At 44.7% G+C, this 22,038-nt stretch overlaps 1 protein-coding gene across 1 annotated transcript in view; it reads left to right on the forward strand.

The window, feature by feature from the left end:
- Positions 1-12,234, forward strand: part of LOC103182945 (neuropilin-2) — a 75,546-nt gene extending 63,312 nt beyond the window's left edge. Inside the window, exons 16-17 of the mRNA XM_042336391.1 lie at positions 7,802-7,870; positions 10,703-12,234. Of these exons, the coding sequence (XP_042192325.1) occupies positions 7,802-7,870; positions 10,703-11,028 (395 nt within the window). The 3' untranslated portion in view covers positions 11,029-12,234. The remainder of the gene's footprint in view (positions 1-7,801; positions 7,871-10,702) is intronic.
- Positions 12,235-22,038: the final 9,804 nt, after the last annotated feature.

Here is a 22,038-nt window from a genome sequence, read left to right on the forward strand (position 1 = left end):
CATTCTAGAACTGTGAAGGTCCAAACTCTGTCCTCGCTTTACTTATTAATAATAATAATAAATAATCCTTATATTTGATGTAGCACCTTTCATATCAGAAGGATGTGTCAAATTGCTTCACTGTAAAATGTGGTGACTGTATTTTGTAAGTGAAAGCGGCAGCCAATTTGAGCACAGCAGAAACAGCCATGGAATGAATGATCAGTTTTACATGTTGGCCCAGAACATCGGGAGAGAAACTACCTTCCTTGTATGTTCTCCTGTTGTTGTAGGTTTGGGTGTTTCAAATTTCCATAAAGCCCTGAATGGTACAAAGGACGATACTGAGGCAACGTCCTCTGCTGTCCCCTTTCTGCTGCTTTGTGCTTTGTGGAGTTTTGCTGCACATTTGGGATTTGGTGACAGTGAGAGTGAGCTGCACCCCCCCCATCCCAACCACACACACACACAAAGTGCCACATTTACACGCAGTGTTGCCAGACCGCAACTACTTGAGTCACACAAGCTGCATTCTACATACGTAAGTGCATTGTCCATTCCTGTTGCAACATTTAGGAATATGTGAAATGTGCACAATCTGTCCCGTCGTGTTCATAACATACTAAATATCTCAAATGTATATTGCCCGATTGTCCTCAAATTCAATCTGTACCTTTTCATGCATTAACGTATCCTCGTAAAACCCAAATGAGTTTTCAGAATGCTTCACATTTACCCTGTAGTGTGTTACCCTGGTCGCTGGGAGTTCATCTTTGATGTTGCTTCAATACAAGATTTGTCACCCTCCCCCCACCCCCCCAGCATTGTGATTGAATTTTTCAAATGTAAAATTGCCCATTCGGAAGGTTGCGGTTTCCCTCCTGACCTACTCGGTGAAGGTACTACAGGGTAGATTCATTCATTTCTCAGGATTATAGTGTGCGTTTGCTAGTGCAGTCGTAAATACAATGGGGATATCAAAGTTATTCAGTTGATGGCTTAATGCAGGACACCAAAGTTTTGTTTTGCTGTCCTAGATAAAGCGTACCTTTTTAATCATTCCATTGCTTCTCCAGAATATATGACGTGCATTTGTGGAACATGAGATGTTTAAGATAAATGCCCTTTGTTTTTTTTAAAATTGAGTTCTATCCCAATCCCATTGTTAAAGTCTTGCATATAATTCTTGTGTGATCTGGGCAGACGTAAGAAGAAAGGCAGTGTAAATGGATTCCTGCCCAAACAATATGCATTCTGTGCATTCCTAACATAGAGAGATGATGTTGGAGCTGCGTGTGAGTGTGTGTCGTGTATAGACAGTGTTGGGATTGGGAAGTTCTTGGTTACATTTTAACAGATGCGCCATTACTGGGGCATAACACTGCATAATAGATGTATTACTGGCCAGGACTTTCCCAGGAACTTTCTTTCTTTGTGGACAACTCCATAACTGGTACCAGACTGATAGAGGGGTGTGGGGTGCCTAGGGCTTGTAACATTTTTTGCCCTTTTTAACATGGAACACTCCATTGACATCAGGAGCTGTATCCAATAGCTTGGCCAAAAAAACAACTCGCCTTTTTTCACCTGGCTAGTAAGATTGAGTGACAGGTACCTGCAGCCTTTGAACTCACCACACACTGGTTGGGATGTTAAATCTCTTAACTAAGCGCTGACAGAAGCTGATGTCTGCTAAGAGCATTTAAAGTGGACAGCTATTCCACTGTAAGGCGCTGACATTTCAATGTACATTTTATTTCTGGAACAGCCTTAAAATAATGTGGAAGTTCTGTTTTTCTATTAATTTTCTGGTTCTCAGAGTTAATAATTAGAAGTTACATTTAGTTTACTCAGATGTTTGTTTCCTCACTGTCTGTCCCTAGTATAAGATGGATATGAAGCTACTGGTGATTCATTGCTAAAGAAAGCATCACCGCATTTAAGTAATAAATCTACACTGGTCTTAATTACTCCCATTAGTCACTTGCACAACCCTAGTGTATGATCAAGAGGGTTTTGTGCTGTAATAGATGAGAGATCCTTGAAGCCCAAAGCTAAAGCTAAGTGTGAACATCTCCTGAGTTTCTGCCCCTCATCCACTGCCTCTGGCCTGCTTCATGTCTCCCACCTGATTCCCCACTGGGCGAACATTCAGGCACATGGTCCCCAGCCTCTGAAACTCCCTTCGGAAATTCCTCCTGGCTTGATCCCTCCATTGCTATTTGCAAAACCCTCTCTGAAAATCTCTCTCTTTAACAAGGCCCCCCCACCCCCCTTAGCTCAGTCCCAATGTAAGTTGATTGTAGAGTGCGATGGGACATTCTCGCTACGCGAAAGGCGCTATATAAGGGCAATCAGTTCTTTTTGTTGAGCAAGTTGAGAAACGTGGGAACAGTGGTTATGAGATTACGAGGCGAGAGCTCAGTATTTGCTTGTAATGAACATCTAAACATGATCTGTGCTAAATAGAACAGGGGACAGTGTTTAACGTGTTTTTGTTTTTTAAAAAGGGCCTTTTTCAGTGTACAATATAAATATCCAATTTCCCAAATCCTTAATTTCTTTGGGGTTTTTTTGCACTTTCTGCTGACAATGAGACTAGTATGATTCTCAGCCCCCTGACCACCTGCAGTATTTTATCTGATTCATCCTAGTTTTCCAACTCAGAAACCTGCCACTGCAAAACAAATAACTCTGGCCAGCCAGTCGTCTCAGATTCTTTACTGCCTTAAAGTAATGGTTGGCACTGCCTTATTTACAAACAGTTGGTACTGCTTCTTTCCCCACCCAACCGCCATTCTCCATTAGTCTCACAGCCTACTTCTGCTCACACCCCACACTGCTACAAACCCTTTCACTCAGCTGACTCATATCTTCTGCATGTCCCCCGTCCCTTCCATCATTGGCGGCCGAGCTTTCAGCCACTATGCCCTGAAATTTTTGGAACTTGCTACCTCAATCCGTCCGTCTTGCCCTGTCTTTGCCCGCCTTTAAATCGCACCTGAAGACTTTCCTCTTCGACTGTGCCTTCAGTCATCATCCCTCTCTTTCCAGCTCAGCGTCAAACCACACTGCTGTTAATCGCTCCAAGATGCTACTCACATGTAGGGCTCTATGTAAATGCAAATCATTGTTTTTATTGTCATGAAAGTTATTGCAGGCTGTGGATTTTTCTATGTGATTTTTTTGTCCTGATGGAATATTTATTTAGAAATCTGGGCTAAGGGTAAGATATTCTGTGGATTTACAGTATTTTCTGGGCAAAGAAGTTTACAAAGCTGCGCCATTTGCAGGCTGGTGGGAGTGCTTCAATAGAGGGAAATAGAGTTGTGTCCATTACAATACCTGTCCCTGGTCAGTTTGAGTGATGGGTTAACAGTGGCCTTCAATTGTACAGTGTTCTGCGTGGGAGTCGAGCACCTCATCACAGTATTGAGAACACTTGATGTACACAGCTAGATCTTGACAAGATTGTGCTGTGGGATACTCCCCTCCCCTCACTTTAGTGTCTATTTTAATCTCTGAAGCAGTCTTTGATATAACAGTCTTGATGTCAATTGCCAGTTAATAATTAGAAGTTGCATTTCATTCTATTACTTTTTTAAAAATATGTGTTTTCAACTGTTGGTAACAGTGCGGTATGTTGCAAAGCACTGGTATGTTTAACAGTATTTATCTTGCTAGCACTCCCTGACCAGTTAAGATTTTAACTTGCGAGCTCTAACATATATCCACACTGCTAAATCTCTTTGCTGAGCCAAACAGGCTGGCCAACCATCAACAGTGCCTTTGATAACTGCGAACCTGCCAGGCATGTCACCTTGGACCGAGTTTAACCACAGGGAGACCCTGCAGACCTACTCCGAGCATATTTTTGAATGTTTGAACGAGGTACTCACTTTGTCAACCTCAAGGGAAAAGGGGTCAATGGATCTAACAGGATTTGAACCCAGAACTTCTGGGCTTAAGTCCAGTGGACCCATTAATGCACTCTCCTCCTTTGCCTCTGCGCCATCCCCACCCACCCCCAGTATACCCCTGGTTTCTGATCATTGCTGTGTGACAGTTACATAGAGGAGACCGGGAATGTGAAGGGGAGTGGGATTTCAGCCGTATGTAATGTTTCAAGCGTAATAAATAGCCCTGCATGTTACTAACCTGCACGAGTGGTGATTGTTTATGCTCTCCAAAGTGTTGTGGTGCTGTGTTGTCCGACACAACATTTTCAGCGACCTTGGTCAGTATAAACTCCGGTAGTGTAGGCTTGATCCTGGATCAGTGAGCTCAAATACCTTCAACCTACCAGCATCCCAGAAACTCTCTTATCCAAGTTTGCCACAGTCTTCAAAGTGTGTCTTTTTCCCTTTAACTATTTCCACATACAGTCTTAGGTAGACTTTGAGCAGGAGATCATGCCGTTTTGTATGCATAAAAGTTGTATGAAAAATGGATTTGAGGCAGTAGATGCCCATTTACCATGTTGAATACGTATAGGATTGTTTACCGTATTTTTGTCTTGCAAACCCAAAATTGCAGAATGACAGTCACTTTCACATAGTTCCTAGCTATTCGGGATACGGATTCCTAAATCTCCGCAATCAGATTGATCGGCATGTCCCCGCCCCAACGCTGTAGCCATCGTCCCTGTGACCACCAAATGCATTGGGTTCAGTGGTTTGACTGTTATGTGCTTGTAAATGTGAATGTACAGTAGGTGGCTTGTTTACTGAGCCATGGTTTGTGATGTACTCTGGCCAGCTCCTGGTGCAGAGGCAACTCTCTGCTTGTTGCATTCTGAATGTAGTTGGACACCCGTGGAGATGTACTATGTGGAATGGAATAAAGATGCTATTTTTTTATACAAAATGAAGTGCAGTGTAAATCTCTTTGCAACATGACAGCCTTGGGAAAGTATCTCCTGCAGAGATGTAGTATTGAAACCTGGGATTTCAAATAGACATCTTTGAACCAATCAACACAATCTACTCAACCGCACAATTTCAATGTACCATTTGATTTCACAGGAATCCACACAAGGCATTAGAAACCTCCTATCCTTATGCCACTCAATCCCATCAAACAGAAATTCCAGATGCAGTTATTTTTTTCTCTCCAAACCAGGTATAATGTTCCATGTACCCAATTGGTGGCATTATCCCCAAATACTGATCCAAGTATGTAACATTTTTGCAGCTAGTACAATCATCCCTTTATCGTGATCCCTTTTTATCTAATCCCTGTGAACTCAGGTGGTATTGAAAGTCTCCTGTCAGTCACAGTGCTCACTCCATGAAGATCTGTTACAGTAAATGCTTACATTTTAAACAAACAGCACACCCAAGGAACTGAAAGTACCTAGGCAAGAACAAGAATACAATTCTTTATTGAATTATGTCTTTGAAACTGCGTTTCCCTGCAATGCCCCTTTAGCTAAGTGGACTTCATTCCCCCGGACTCTCAATGCCTTCGTGAGCTATGCAAGTGCAGCTCAAAATGAACATAACTTGCCAAAGTGGGCATTCCTCATTTGTGATCCCCACACACTCCACTGGCTACCGATTCTCCAGTCAATCGGCTTTGAGATCATTGTCCTCATATGAACTCGTGATCTTACCCCACTCAAGGACCTCTGCAATCTCCTCCAGCCCTGTTCTGCCCATCCACACTGTCTATTTTTCTGATTCCGAGCTGCAGCTCATTCCTCACTCTTGTCTGTCTAATGGCTTTGTTTTCAGCTACTCTGAACATCTCTCTTGCATTCTCTTTTAAAAAAATCCATTGCTTGCTCCTCTACCTGTCTTCAGAACCCTCTTAAAAATCTCTTTCTATGTGACTATTCGCCCTACTTTCCTCCCTGTTTGATGATCCCCAGCATTTTCGTTCAGTTTTTTGAATCATTCCTGCATGAAGGCTGCTATATAAGTGCAAGTCAGTAAACCGTGGTAATGGAGATGATCATTAATAATAATAATAATCCTTGCATTTGATATAGCGCTTTTCATGTCGGGAGGATGTCCCAAAGCGCTTCACAGAACACACTGTAAAGTGAATTGACTGTATATTTGTGGGCGAACGCAGCAGCCAATTGCGCACAGCAATGTCCCACAAACAGTCATGGATTGAAAATGACCAATTTATTATTGTTTTTTTTTTTGGAGGGATTATTATTAGGCGTGTGGAGTAAGGAAACTTGCCCAAGGTTTCGCCCTGCCTGGAATTGAACTCAGGTCTCTCGCTTGCAAAGCGAGTGCTCTAACCACTGAGCTACAGGACTCCACAAGGCTAATCCTGTCCTCCACTGCTGGCCGCACACATGAAAATGGCTTGTCGCCAGGAACTCATTCACGGTTTTCAATTCAGTGATCTTTACAAACAACAAATGGCAGTTATATAACACCCATCACGTGGGTTAGCGTCTCCTGCTCTTATTATTGGTGGAGCTTGAGCTGACCTGGGAGGGGTGGTGAGGGGGTGACCATAGGCACAGTTAACGAAGATGGTCTACAAAGCAACGTACGTAATTATTCTCTCAAGAACTGTAAACTCCAACCCATGAAACAATCACAATTAAAGGAGCCCAAAGCATTCCTGTACAGGTGAGAATAGTCACTGCTTACCTGATGCAGAGTAAAACAGTAACAAAACACTGTTGAGGAGAAATCCCACCTAGGTCTAGATTTATTTAATTTATGCAACATTTCAGAGTGTTCGGAAAGTATTGACACAATTGTTGAATTCAGTCTTAATTTTGAAGTCCGTTTTCTGTCATTCTTAAATGCAACTTACAGAAAACCAGCTTCAAAATTAACAACATTTATATGCAAATTAAGAATGTTTACGAGAATTTGCCAAATTCTTGACTTGGAAATGCTACAAAAATGGAGTAAATCTAAACTCAGGCGGAATTTCTCCCCTTGAGTGTGTAAGTTGGCACATTAATACCACGAATTTCAGCTCGCTAAGAATATTGCTTTCAGTACTCTGCTGACATTTACATTGAGCACATTGCTTGGTAGTTTTACACAGGGAATAGGAGCAGCAGGTGCAGCACATCTACAAAGGCTCATGGAATTAGTGGTGGTAAATGTAAAAATCTCTGTGACCTCTGATTCCAGGGGACAACATGGCATCTAAAACAAGTTGATGTGGCAGATTTCAAGAAAAAACATTGGGCAAATCAAACAGATTTGGGGTATGGAGATGGCAGATGGATTTTAAAGCATGTCCAAGCATATCGAAACAGCTCTGTACAATGATGTATATTGGCAAATTATTGGATCATTTCACTGAAGGTTTGCAGTCAATGGAAATCCTAGGTCAACAAAGCAAGGCTGCCTCTTGCGAGCATTGGCCATGAATCGCTACTGTTTTTCCAACCTTGTGTAAGTCTGAATGAGACTGAATTTGGAATATTGTAGGAGGACAATATAATTTGGGGCTTTTCCTCCCTTTGAAATGCTCAATCTTTGGAGACGTTTCGGAGCTGACAGACATTTGCAGATCTGAACTATTTTTCTCTGGAGTAAAGGAGGCTGAAAGAGGACATGGTTCAGGTCTTTAAAACCTTGCAAAGCACAGAGGTTGTAAATGTAAGCAGGCTATTTACTTCTTAAAGTTGTCCTATCTGTGTTCAGTGTTCAGAAGTAGGAATACTGGGATAAACTTGCTGTCCTTAAGAGGGCCAGCCTGCTTGGGTTATTGCATTTCTACTACTGATTGGTCAAAAACTGCTATATAATTATCCCAACGGTCAACTGTCCTCCAAAGAAATGCTCAGATGTTATATCTTCTCATTTTTTACCTCCCCTAATTTTTGTTACAGAGGGTGAAATGATCTCCAGTAACACTGACGGAATCCAACACAGACCTCGCGGACGGGATTTCCGCAAAGGTAAAGAGACGGTGCACTTTCAAGAATCATTGAATCTTTTCCTGGCCCTTTAACATTGGTCAAGATTAATGCGATGGTAGAGTGTTATGGTCAACATCCCAGCAACGTGAGATGCTGTGTGAAGCAGTCATGGGGAAATTGGTACTAGGGGGGTGGAGGGGATACTGTAAGCACGGTCGAAGAGTCGTGATCTAAAAGATGGGGCAAGGCAGAGGAATTGGGCGAGAGAGTTCCAAAGCTTTACGCCTAGTGGCTGAAAGCATTTCACTGCATATGAAGCTAAACCCATCCAACAATGAAGCTAAAAATTCGAGAGGAACATTTTTGGCAGAGAATTAAGACCAGTAGCATGAGTGAAGTGTCACAAAAAGCCAGAGATTATATCTTGATCTATGTGAGGAGAGCGAGTGTGGAGCATCCATCAGCAACTCACCAATGTGTTGGATGGAGAGTTTTCACGTCCTAATGTTTGCAGAGAGGGAGCTGGATCACAGGAAGTGATGGCTCAATGTGATACCATCTGTGGACCACAGAAGCTTTCCACCTGCCAAGGCAAGAAGGGAAGTTTTAGGATGTGCTAATCAGCCGTTGATACTTAGTCCATCACCAAATGAATGAGCCAAGATATGAGTCCATGTCCTAACAATAACTGAGCATAGCTGACGAAAATTGGCGTTCAGCAAAGAACAGAGCCCCAAAGCATTACATCCACAACAGAGAAGAAAGTTCTTTAGTTTTCTCCCTTTGAAACCCCACAAGGTATCAGGCAACCTTGAACTGTATGTTAGCCATCTGAACATGGAGATTTCCCTGTGTCTGGAATGGAATGTGCTCTCTTTCCCTGGAGGGATGATTCTGCTTAGCTAATTCTGGGGAGTATTAGGCACCGGTTAGTTGGTGTCAGTCAGTCAGTCAGTCAGTCAGTCAGTCAGTCAGTCAGTCAGTCAGTCAGTCAGTCAGTCAGTCAGTCAGTCAGTCAGTCAGTCAGTCAGTCAGTCAGTCAGTCAGTCAGTCAGTCAGTCAGTCAGTCAGTCAGTCAGTCAGTCAGTCAGTCAGTCAGTCAGTCAGTCAGTCAGTCAGTCAGTCAGTCAGTCAGTCAGTCAGTCAGTCAGTCAGTCAGTCAGTCAGTCAGTCAGTCAGTCAGTCAGTCAGTCAGTCAGTCAGTCAGTCAGTCAGTCAGTCAGTCAGTCAGTCAGTCAGTCAGTCAGTCAGTCAGTCAGTCAGTCAGTCAGTCAGTCAGTCAGTCAGTCAGTCAGTCAGTCAGTCAGTCAGTCAGTCAGTCAGTCAGTCAGTCAGTCAGTCAGTCAGTCAGTCAGTCAGTCAGTCAGTCAGTCAGTCAGTCAGTCCAGGTTGGGGACACCAGAGTGTGCGTTGAGATGGCCACTATAGTTTAACCACCTAAATTACATAGCTTGCCATTGAGAGCAATAACTGAAAAACTTCCGGCTGCTCACCCATCTACGATCATCCTAACCATTTGGATTTTGACTTGGAGGTTAAGTGGGAGGACTCCCTGCCCCCAGTGGGAGGACTCCCCTCTAAGTCCTGCTGATAACAGGCTGTCCGGTCTGTCCTGAGCAGTGCCCTGCAGTACTCTGGACCCATCTGGTTCAGGAACAGGATGACTGATCTCACCAGTCGGTTGTCTTGCTCAGACCACACAGGTGTACATAACTCGCTCAGCACTTTTCAGCATTAATGAGCATATTAATATTTGGCGGCCGCTTTATGCTGAGGAACCGGCACAGTCAGAGCTGATGAGAACCACGGGAATTTCAGAGAATGCTCCTGTTTCAATGTTTGGGCAGCCGAGATACAATTTCTTAGAAATTCTAGTGCTGCGGGGGAATCCCGCTCTGCTGACTATTGTTGGTTGTCATGTTTGGAAACAACGAGTTGCAAGTGAAGAATACAGTGTGTGAGCTTCATTCACCTTATGCACATACCCTGTGACAATGATCTGTGAGCACTGTCAACATGATCGCTGCCAGGAGCTCGGAGGAGCACAATGGCAACTGACGTGAGACAGCTGCAATTTGAGCTTTGAACAAAAAGCACAAAGGAGCCTGAACTTGACTTTGTTTTATAATAACAGCCAAGGATTCTGTGATAATCATTCAAGCCTGTCCCGATGGTGAATCTTGCAATGAAGTTAAGAATAAGCCAAAATAACCCTCTTTGCCATCACCTTCACAGACAACTAAAAGGCTTATTTTATTCCATCTTAATTTTGCCCCTACCACCCCATTTTCAGGTTGCTCCTGCAGACCTTCCTATTCGATCGTCCCTTTGATCGATCGCCCCTCCACGCACAACCCCTCCTCCCCCCCACAACCCGCTCGGCGACGTGCTCCGCTCTTTTCAAGTGCTCGGGGACGCTACCCTGCGTGAGGGCCACTATATAAATGCAAGTCGTCGTTGTTGTTGTCGTTGCCCCCTTCCTCAGCAACTTTGAGGCCAATTGTAGGAACAATCGCAAATCGATCTGAAATCAAACTGGAGTCTTTCCTGGCCTGTATGTGTGGCTCAGTGCATCACCATGCCGTGCACTTAACTAGTGATCACCAAATAAATACATTAAACTGTCAGTACACTCTATACAGTAAACCTCACATAAGTCATAACATTTAATATGACTTACGCAAATTATGAGTTATGTCAAACTTGCATAGAATATAAACTCTTGAACGGGACTTGGGGCAGATGTACAATTATTTATACAGATCAGACTTGTGTGAGTTTTACTGTATTCCTTAACAAAACTGGATCTTCTCTAACAAGCTCTGGCATTTTGCATATCAAGGATTTGATGAGCACTTTGCTGTGTTGCAGATCTAGACTCTGGCCTGTTTGAGGGGGAAGATGCAGACTCGAGCACTCTCGTGCCCTTTGAAGAAATGTCAGTCAGCCCAACATCCAGCAAAGACCAGAACTGGCTCTACTCGCTGGACCCCATCCTGGTTACCATCATCGCCATGAGCTCACTAGGAGTTCTCCTGGGGGCCATCTGTGCTGGCCTTTTGCTCTACTGTACCTGTTCCTATACTGGACTCTCTACTCGCAGCTCCACCACGCTGGAGAATTACAACTTCGAACTGTACGATGGCATCAAACACAAAGTAAAGATTAACCAGCAGAAGTGCTGCTCAGAAGCGTAGTGACAGCGGTGAAGAGAGACCTATGTTACCAATGAGATGAAGGCACCAAAACAGAAGGATAGAGTCATTCAGGAACCGCCTTCAAACCGTAACCCTTTTCATTGTGATGTGTCTACACCCAGCTACACTTCCCTCGGTCAAACATGGGAAATATACAAGAATCTCTTGAAGTCATCGCTAAGGAGCCTTATTTTGACTTTTTCTTTAGGATTCGAGCCATCTTTGGAGACTGTCCTGATTGTGTACCTTGAAGTGAAGCAGGAGCGACCCAAGGCAGGCCTAGCTTTGGCATTCCTGTTCTTGCAGAGACCAATACCTCTCTTATTGTATTCTGTGCTGTGAATGAAACTCTTCTCTTCAAGTTGGCCGCAGTTCTAATCTGCTGCTTCTCGCAGCTTTCTAACCTGGTTCCTTAACGGTTTCTTCAGATTGCTTACCAAACCATCGAGGCCAGCCACTCCGTTCCGTTCTAGCCCGAGCTTGCGAAAGAGAATTCAAGGTGACAAGATGCCTTTTTTTCCTATGGACTCCTGTTATCTCCGAACACCAGCAGGTAACACTTGGAAGGGACAGCCCAGAATGTCCATTCACCGACATAGAGCAACCACCAGAGGTTTAAGCAGAGCTTAACAGAATTTATGGACATATGAAGAGTGCCTTTGGACACGCACGATCTATTAGCAATTGGCAAAAGTAATATTCACACGTCTCCTGTCTGTGACAGAGGAGTGTTTTATTGAACCCTGCTTCGAAGCTTGTGCAGTGTTGACGTACAGAGGACTTTATTATTATTTAATATACAGTACATTGATACTCCGACAGAGTTTCTGTCAGGCTGAGTGTGTGTGTGTGGGGGGGGGGGGGGGAGGAGTTGTTTTCTACAGGAAGGGGTTCAGGGATGAGAATTGTAATGTTAACACCATCCCGTTTCTTGATCAACCAAGAGTGTATGTCCAAATTAGAATTATTAGGAAATAAACTAATGTTATTAAGTAGTGTTGTTCAGATTACTTTTATTTTGGACACTGCAGGGCTGATTGCTGAGTTCCTTTTAAGTGGACCAGCGAGTGTTTAAATCACTTCATCGATCACACAGGAAAGGCATTTAACTTTCCAGTTAAAGCCAAGAAGCGCTGAATCAGCCCTGGCCGGATTGAAAAGTATAATTAAAAAATGTTGAGAATAAAACGCTGACTTTTTGAATAATGGCTGGCTATTGGTATTCTTTGCCAGCGACTGAGTTGATGCAATGCAGTTGTTTTTTTTGTTGAAAGGCGAATTCACGTCAGATATTTCTGGCTGGCTCTTTTTGTTAAAGAAAGGTGGTTTATTTTTCTACTCTTCCCCTACATAACTTTCCACTTTCACAGAAGCCTTCCCTGTTCAATAAACTACTCGGAGTTACTCCTGACGTGAAAGGCGCTTTATAAATGGAATCTTGTTGTTGTTGTTGGAGTCAACCAGTGTATGGGGAAAGAGCAGGAAAACAGGACTGAAAGGATTGCTGTTTAAAAGAGCCGGCACAGACCTATGGACTGAATGGTCACCTTCTAAATATGTTTTTTTGGGTGGGCAAGTGGGATTCCTCCCAAATCTTCTTCCCCCCCCCCCCCCACTCCCTACCCACTCATCCTCCATCTCCCCCAACTAATAGGATTAGAGAGCACTAGTCTGGGAGCGAGCACCAGCACAGATACAATGGGGAAAAAGCAGGGTATGGAAATAGAGTGGAGAGCTCCAGTGGGGGAAGAGAGTACCAGCACAAACATGATGGGGAAAGACATTGGACTAGAGGGAAAGAGTATGGACATCATTCCATTTGTTGATCAACAGGGCCTGTATTTCTGAACTCCAGTGGGGTAGTGAGCACCAGCACAGATACAATGGGGAAAGAGCAGCGAATAGGATTGGAATAGAGATCTCCAGCGGGGAGGGAGATCCAGTGCAGAACCTAATTGATGGCTGGTAGTGTGATCAGTGCTGTTATGGTCAGTGATTCTAGTAGTGCAGAGTGTCCATCCCCTGAGTAACCAGTGGATTTTGTGCTGGACTAGGAGTCTTTCTCCAGGTTCCTGTGGTTGACTTGTGTTTAAGGCCCTAGAGTTGAAAAATGTCAGCGACTCTGAATCTCCGAGACGCTCAAGTCTCTGAGCCCCTATGAGAAAACAATTTTTTTTCTTATCCGTTTGAAATACAGCTTTAATAAAGCTACGGTCGAGGAGCACTGCTGCTCTACAGGCTGAATACATTACTGAAAAGGAGTGAGATCTTTCTGTGTGACAAATGCCCCCATAAAACTTTCATCATAAAAATGTAGAAATAGGAAGATTTGCACGTTAGGAAGTTATTTTTTTTCTGCCTGTCCATACATTTTACTGTGTTCAAAACGAACGGCTGGAGCCTGCCATCTCTGCACGTCCCGTTTCATTGCTTTGTGCACGTGGTCTTGTCTCTTTGTGCATCGCTGTGCTTGTATTTCAGTGGATAACGTTGTTCTCACTTGCTATCTGTCTGCCTCTGATGTGTATTAGTGCGTCTGGCTCTTGCTCTCGTCTGTAAACATGCCTCAATTTAATAGCAGGACAGGCTGACAGCGGAAGGTACAATTACAAGTCACAGAACTCACACCCCTCCTTTGCTGACAGCAATCACTCTCTGTAGCTTATTGTTCCATGAGTGATAACAACTGTGCATCCACACACGTTGACAGCTTGACATCATTGTTGCAGGCCATTTGCTGGTGCAAAATTACACCCACCAATCGCTGTTCCAACACACCCACACACTTTCCAACAACGATGAATGGAGTGGGACCACTGTTTGATTTCCCTATTCCTCAATACAGCCTGAACCTATAGAATCTTATACATTTACAGGCGGAAAGGAGGCCATTCAGCCCATCAAGCTCAACTACATTATAAATCATAACAATCCTTACATTTGATAAATCACCCTTCATTTCAGGAGGACTTCTCAAAGAGCTTCACGGGATTTACTGTCAAGTGTCATGACTAATTTATAAGCAAACGTGGCAATTTGCACACAGCAAATGTCCCACAAATGTATGAAATAAACAATTCATTGTATTGGGGAATTGTCGGCCAAGACACCAGGATAAACTCCCATCTACCGTATTTTCGTACAGTGCCGATCTTTAACATCCACCAGAACCATCCTGAGCGCCTTATCTCCATTTAATGCAGCGATCGTCCCTGCACTACATTGGAGCCTAAACCATGCAAGTTCAAAATCCCAACGTGCGGCTTGAAATCACAACCTTCTGACTCCGAGGCGAGAGTGTTGTTGAAAGAGACAGGCTGGGTTTTGCCCCTGCACACACCCTACCTAATACCCTGAATTATTGACAACCAAACACCCTCAAGGTTTTGTACTGACGGATTGCACTAACCAGAAGAGTTGATTTGTTAGGGAACGGGCTACAGGGAGAGAGTGGCATTGCTCCAACAGTGTCATCCACTTGTAACACTCACTGCAGAATATACTCAAATCATCCTCACAGACCAAAGCGCTGGGTGAGATGTGCTGGCAGAAGGTCACAGGACATTCCCATCTTTTAAAATGTTCTCGTGACATGACAGTGTTGCAATGTCAATGTTGCTGGGGTGGGGCAGGTAAACAATGAAAGGGTACAGAAGGAGGGGTGAGGGGAAAGAAAGAAAGGGCCAGCATCTGGATAGGAGGATGAAGCTACCCAAAACAGCTACCCAGAAGTTTCAGGGGCTGCCCCCGAACTGTGATCCACAGTGTTATGTTGAGGCAAACCTGTTCCGAGCTTAATAATAATAATAATCCTTGCAGATAGTGCCTATTATGTCTTTAAGACGTCTCTAAGCGCTTCACAGAATAATCTGTAAAGTGAATTGGCTGTATTTTTGTGGGCGAAAGGCGGCAGCCAGTTGCACGTACCAGCGTCCCACAAACAGCCATGAAGTGAACGACTTATTTTATTTGGGGGAGTGTCGGCCAGGATACCAGGAGAAACTGAGCTTCCCTGCTGCCAATCCAGAGAGAGAAGACCGGGTTGAATCAACGTTAAAAATGGCCATTCGATTGCTTGGATGTCCGGAGTTTGAAAGTAGACTGAATGAAGTTGCTCGCGGAGTGAGCGGGAGGCAAGCCGGGGCTTGAGGAGGAAATTTCACCCAATTGTTCCCCGAGCAGCGACCGCACTGTTGCAAACATTGTTCCAGGCCGTTTCAGAAACAGGGAACAGAAAGCCGTAAAAACAAGTTCAAACAATCCTTCCATTCGGCACCTGGTACTTCAATTCCAACCCGATCAGATTAAAGCTTCGGCCTTGCTGACTCCCCGTTGTTTACATGTGGTTAAACACATTCTCTCGCCACACAATGTCTCATTCCAGGACAAAAAGGAAAAAAGCATTCGGCCCTTGATCAAAGAGGTTTTTCTTTGTTTTAAGATAAATACTGACTAAACGTGAAGTGGGAGGTGCCTTGAATGTGCCTGTATCAAAGAATTGCTAAAAAGTATCCGAGACAGTAAAATATCCAACTGACGGTGCCAACCACTGATGGACTCACCCACTGGTAACATCTCAAATATGAACTGGCTCCACTGAAAGTTGAACAAAGCCTCGAAACTTTTAAAAACCTGCAACACCTCGAGAATCCTGTCAGGTGATTGTCTGAGGGAGAAGGGAATGAGTCAGCGCGCAGAAAATAATTAGAAAGACTACAATGACAGCAACTTGCATTTATGGAGCTGCCTTCAAGCGAGGAAGCATCTCGGAGCACTTAAAATCCGGAGAATATTTGGGGAATGTGGGGCTCGCTTTCTAGGAGATACAGGTTTCCTGTAAGGCAGCGGTTCCAGCCCTAATAACTGAGGTTATTCCTTCTGATCTCCAGTCAGTTAGACATCAAGTCCCTGGCACTATGCCACTGGGGAAATCAACACGGGCCTGGGTGAGTGAAGGCAAGGTGGTCTCAGAGGCACAAGCACCAATTGGCTGAGCATCAAAGACAACTGGTCAGAGGGAGCTGGGCTGTGAGGCTTAGCACAGGGGATTGTATGGAGCCAAGGCACTACTGTTAGCTGGCGTCACAACATCATTATCGGAATTCGACCCCGGCAAGGTTTGTAAAGAGGCACTCGTGGTAAAAGGCACATCATAAACGTCTCCCTGCCCTCTGGTACCAATCTCACCCCTCTATAAAAACATCCATCATCAGTACTATCCTTACAAAAACCCTCCCTGGACTAATCCCTGCTCTCAAACTACCGCCCCATCTCCAACCTCACATTCCTTTCCAAGGTCCTGGAATGAGTCATTGCTTCCCAGCTTGGCTCCTTCCTCTCCCGCCACTCCCTTCACAAACCCCTCCAATCGGGTTTCCATGCTGCACTCAGCACAGAAACAGACTTGGGCAAAGTGACAAATAACATTTTATCCATCTGCGACCAGGGCTCCCTCTGCCTCCTCATCCTTCTTGACCTCTCTGCTGCCTTTGATACCATTGACCACTCTATCCTTCTCCATTGCCGCTCCTCTCACCGTGCAGGGAGATTAAAAGCACGGCCAAAGTGGAGGGTCTTGAGGTGGGTCTTGAAGGTGCAGAGAGAGGGGATGGGACGGAAGGAGTGGGGGGTGGAGTTCCAGAGGGTGGAAGGCCCGTCCGCCAATAGTGGGATGAGCAAGGTGGGAGACATGAAACAGGCCGGAGGTTGCTGAGCAGAGTAAGCGAACAGGGTGGTAGGGGGTTAAGAGGTCGGAGATTTAGGGGGGAGCAAGACCGTAGAGGGCTTTGAAGGTGAGGACCAGGATCTTGAACTGTATCCTCTGTGTGATGGGAAGCCAGTGGAGTTGGGCCACTGAATGGGGTGATAGGGTCGCTGAGCCTGGTGCGGAAGAGGACACAGGCTGCAGAGTTCTGGATGATTCTGCAGAGAGTTCTGCAGAGCTCAGATCCGAAACACTGATTGTCCAGTGCCTTGGGACGTCCTCCCAATGTAATTTTGTTGTTGTTGTTGTAAGGCCTGGGCCTGAAGTTATGAACTTTAATTCAGCACTTCTGCCTCCGTGTGTGTGTGTTGGGTGGGGGAAATATTGAGATACTGCTAATTTTATTTGTGGAGTCCTGTAGCTCAGTGGTTAGAGCAGTTGCCTTGCAAGCGAGACAACTGGGTTCAATTCCAGGTAGGGCGAAACCTTGGGCAAGTTTCCTTACTTCTCACGCCTAATAATCATCCCTTCAAAACAAACCAATAATAAATTAGTCATTTTCAATCCACGATTGTTTGTGGGACACTGCTGTGCGCAATTGGCTGTCACGTTTCGCCCACAAATATAGTCAATTCACTTTACAGCATATTCTGTGAAGAGCTTTGAGACATCTAGGAGACGTGAAAAGCGCTATATCAAATGCAAGGATTATTATTATTTTTATTAATACACAGGAACCTGATGTGATGACTCAACAACAACAAATTATATTTATATAGCGCCTTTCACATCAGAAGGACGTTGATCAGTTAAGGGTTTGAACCCGAGCCTGGATTTCCTGCAGAATTACAGATATTTGAAGCACTGGGGGCCATTTGCCCCATTGTGTCTGTGCTGGAAAAAGCGATCCATTTAGGCCCATTTACCTGCCCACCACATCCCCTTGCAAATTACAATTTTTTAGGTATCTATCTAGTTCCCTCTTGCAAATTAATATGGATTCTGTGTTAACCGCCGCACCCATCACTTCCTAACAACTCTGAAAAATTGTTCCTAATCACCCCCTGCACTTTGCTCCTTATCTTACATTGATGCCCTCTTGTCATTCTGAATCCATCTTTCTCAGTGACACTTGCTGCTCAGCCTGTTTCTTTGGCCAATTTTTGCGTCTCCCTCCCCCCCATTACACACACACGCACACACACCGCTCTTCTCTGGATGGTGCTGACTCTTGGCTGGAATATGGCACAAAGTTTGCACTCAGTGCCCGAGGGGGGCCTGGGGTGGGGAGAGGAAAGGTGGGAGGGCACTGATTCTAGACCAAACGTTCCATCCCTTTGCCCCATTGAGCATTGCCAGGTCAGTTATCACACATCATTAGGCAATAAACGATTTCCTTTCAGAAAGGGCAAGTGTGTGAGTGTGTCATTTCTATGCTCCTGTGCACTCTGGGCAACCTCCTGCCGATGTAGTTCTAAGTCGTGCTGCAATGCTGTGGACTCACACCCACTAATATGGGGATTGAGACTGGCTTAAATGTAATCACACTCAAGCACCACAGAGCTGGCAAGGAGTCAGAGAGAGAGAGAGAGAAAGAGACAGAGAGGAAACATTGAGCCCATCAGACTGGCTCAGGTCCCAGTAACCTTAACTCTCTCTCCCTTCCTCCATCCAAAGCAACAGGCAGTTCACTTCAGTGTTCTTCATTGTTAGCTTGGATTCTCTCCAGATCTAACTGTTCCTGAATCGCTCAGATTCCTACAGTACGGTTGTCAAAGCAAACTCTAGATTTGATGTTCTAACCACGTTGAATCTGGATTTCCAACATTGGTGCTCGGTGCCAGTTTGGAACGTGAGAGCCGTACTGTCCTCGTGTGATAGATAAAGCTCCATGTGCTTCCAATGAGAACGCTGGCAGCACAAGAGAGATTTGCTCAGCTCAGCCTCAGGTCCTGTGGGGAAGCGTTTCCTTCCACTTACAAAAATCGCCGATCATGCATCTTTCACTGTATTGAACTGCCGACACACAGTTTTGGGTGGGCTCTTTCGTCCGCGGTGAGTGCCATTTATTATAGATGAAAAGGGCAGATTCCCGACAGACACTGTAAGCAGCGTTTGCTGCTGCACATCAAGTACACACCAGAATGATAGGACACACATCCCGAGTTACCTTCCTTCAGATGAGATGTTAAACTGCTTGTTTGTGTGGACGTTAAAGGTCAAACTACACTATTCGAAAAGAGAAGGGAGTTTCTTTCTCTCGGGCTTCTGGCCAACAACCCCCCAAATAAAACCCCATGGCTGTTTTGTGGGACATTGCTAAGCTCAACTGGTTGCTGCGTTTTGCCCACAGAATGCACAGTGAATCCACTTTATAGTAGTCCCTGTGAAGCGCTTTGAGATATCTCAATGACATGATAGGGTGCTGCATCAGTTGCAAGGATTATTATTCTGATTATTATAATAGCATGACGTTCACCTACAGAACACACAGTCACTCCACATGGAGGCTTTGGAACCGGGGTCCACAGTTTGTCCGGCAGAGAGAGACCAGGGCGTGGAGATCAGAGCAAACTGGAGTAGCCGAGCAGGCGGTCTCTCCTCCTCGCACAGTTCTATTTATGACACTGTTTAGCATTCTGTGTGGCCCCCAGCAGCGGCAGAGAACAGGATTGCTTTGCTCTCACACCTTGTCTGCTCAGCGGATGGCAGGAGTACTTAGTATGCTGTGGAGATGCCTGTGCTCTGCTAACCCTTTAACACCAAGTGGGCTGCTGCTTGCTGTCATGCAGGGCTTGTTGCAGGCAGCTTAATGGAGCTGCTCGCACAGAATCTCCTCTTCTCTTTTCACCAAACACAATCCCGAAGGATGAGAGCACACCAGAAATGCCTGACGGGCAACAGATTCCATCTGGAAACACTACAACCCCCCCCTCCCCCCCCCCCCACCCGCACTCCATTCCCAGTTTATTATTTTTCTGGCGCTTGCAAGCTGTTTGTGAAACTGTTTATGAAGCTATTATTCTGTGGTTCCACATACTCAATACATTCTTTTCCGTTCACATCATAAAATAATACGAGACAAACTAAGAGTCCGACTGGTTTCTTCTGTACACTGAGCCAGCATGAGAGCAGGGATGTGTTCCTGGGCACCACGACAATAACGTTTCCCTCCGCAGTCATCTGTTTTACACTGTAAACACACGCAGGCTAAGAGGTTACTTCTATAATAGACAGTTTGGGATCATGGTGGAACGAGGCTTGAAACAATGCTAGTCCTTCACCGGCTGACCAAAAAATCAAAACAAAAATGATAGTCCTCACCTGCCTGTTAATTCTCTCCTCCATATACACACACATGCTCTCACGAGAAAGCATGCACACACCCATACACCTAAAGAAATGGCAGAGCAAGCTCCTGTTCCTATCTGAGGCATGTTTTGCACCTGATATACATATGTGCAGCTCTTACGCTGATGTGGATACCCCTAAGCAAAGAAAATTACATCTGATCAGCACATGTGGGGAGCATTTGGTTCTGGGCTCTGCTTTTCAGGTCGTTTGCATTTCAAATCAGATGTTAAATCGAGACCCCATCTGTCTGTCCAGGTGGACATTAAAATCCCGTGGAACTATTTGAAAAGAGAAGGGGAGCTTGTCCCAGTGTCCTGGCCAACCATTCACCAGATAAAATGGATCACTTGTCCCACAGCTGTTTGTGGAACATTGTTGTGTGCAAATTGGCTGCTGCATTTGCCCACAAAATAAAGGCAGTCACAGCACTTTACAATATATCCTGTGAAGTGCTTTGAAATATCTCAGCGACATGATACGCCGCAATACCCAATGCAAGGATTATTATTGTGATGTATTTTTTAAAACAGGGCAGAGGGGCAGTACGTCAAACAAGAGCTGAACCAAGTTTGGCAATGGGACTGCCCTTCTCAGGGAAAGGGACAGAGAGCAGAACCGAGCACAAGAGTGGATACAGATTTAAAAACATTCCAGGAGATCTTGGAGGCTGTCTGAGAATCCCACAGTTTGGAGTGGATCTCGTACAGGCATTTCTGACAAGCCGTTGCCAGGACATCTTCCTGCTGGGAGTCAGCAATTTCTGCCGTTTGACTGATCTTTCCCAACCACCAACATTTTTCTGCTCATCAGCCAATGCAATGCCAAGTTCTGCCATCAAAGCTGTTGGTTCTCTACAGCACTAGGTAAGCCTGGATCCCCAGGAAGCTTTTGGCAGCTCAGACGCCCATCTGAGGTGGTAATGTCCACACTGCAATGTATTCCAATTTTTCCCCCATCACTCGACCAAACACTGTAATTAGTATTTCTTTTCAGGCACTATGTGGGTTCCAAGTGACAGCACTTGGAACCCATATAGTGTACTGTGTTGCCAGGGCTCTTCAGCCGGTGGATCGCTGCTAGCTTGTGTCTCTCGCGCAAGCTCAATACAAACAAGAGGAAGAAGCATTATTTACCGCAATTTAAACATTATAGTTTATATTTTTATTTTGAGATGCATGAAATACTTTGTGATTCTGGCTTCGTGACTCAATAACAACGCAGGTCTATCGCTCGTTCCTCTTGTCTTTTTGATCATGGGCAAGTGTGCCACCTAGCGGTGATCATCCGCTTGGAGAGTCCTGGTCTAGGCTGACGCTCCAGTACAGTGCTGGGGGAAGTGCTGCATTGTCAGAATTGCCGTCCTTCAGGTGAGACGTTAAACTGAGGTCCCGTCTGCCTGTTCAGTTGAAAGTTAAAGATCCCATTCACTTCATATCTGTTTGAGGGACACTGCTGTATGCAAACACACCTACACTTTACAGTATATCCTGTGATCACTTTGAGATGTCCTCCCATGTGAGAGCCGCTATATCAAATGCAACATTTATTATTATTATTATTATGTTTAAACCACTCTGTAGAGGTCAATTCTAAAGGGTTTTCTGTGATGGGTCAGCCAGACCAGACCATTAAGAGTGCCATTTTACATATGAATGGATGTTACTTTTCTTAATATAGTTCAGCTTGTCAAGTCACCTTTGGATAGCCTTATTGAGAGTCTCAGTTGCATTGATGACCAAAGGAACTTTATTTTACATTGCCGCGTACATCCACATTCGATGTCCTGATTTTCTCTAGTTCCTTATTTTTCACATTGTAATAGCCACATCAAAAATACTTCATATACAATCTATCATCATTATTATTATTACAGTGTTATTATTATTATAAGCTGCTGACAACTTAAAAGCAACCGTCTAAGTACTCTGCAAGATGAATACAGAATGGTGGGT

This window comes from Callorhinchus milii, unplaced genomic scaffold (genome assembly GCF_018977255.1).
Source record: "Callorhinchus milii isolate IMCB2004 unplaced genomic scaffold, IMCB_Cmil_1.0 Scaffold6, whole genome shotgun sequence".
Taxonomy (NCBI): Eukaryota; Metazoa; Chordata; class Chondrichthyes; order Chimaeriformes; family Callorhinchidae; genus Callorhinchus; species Callorhinchus milii.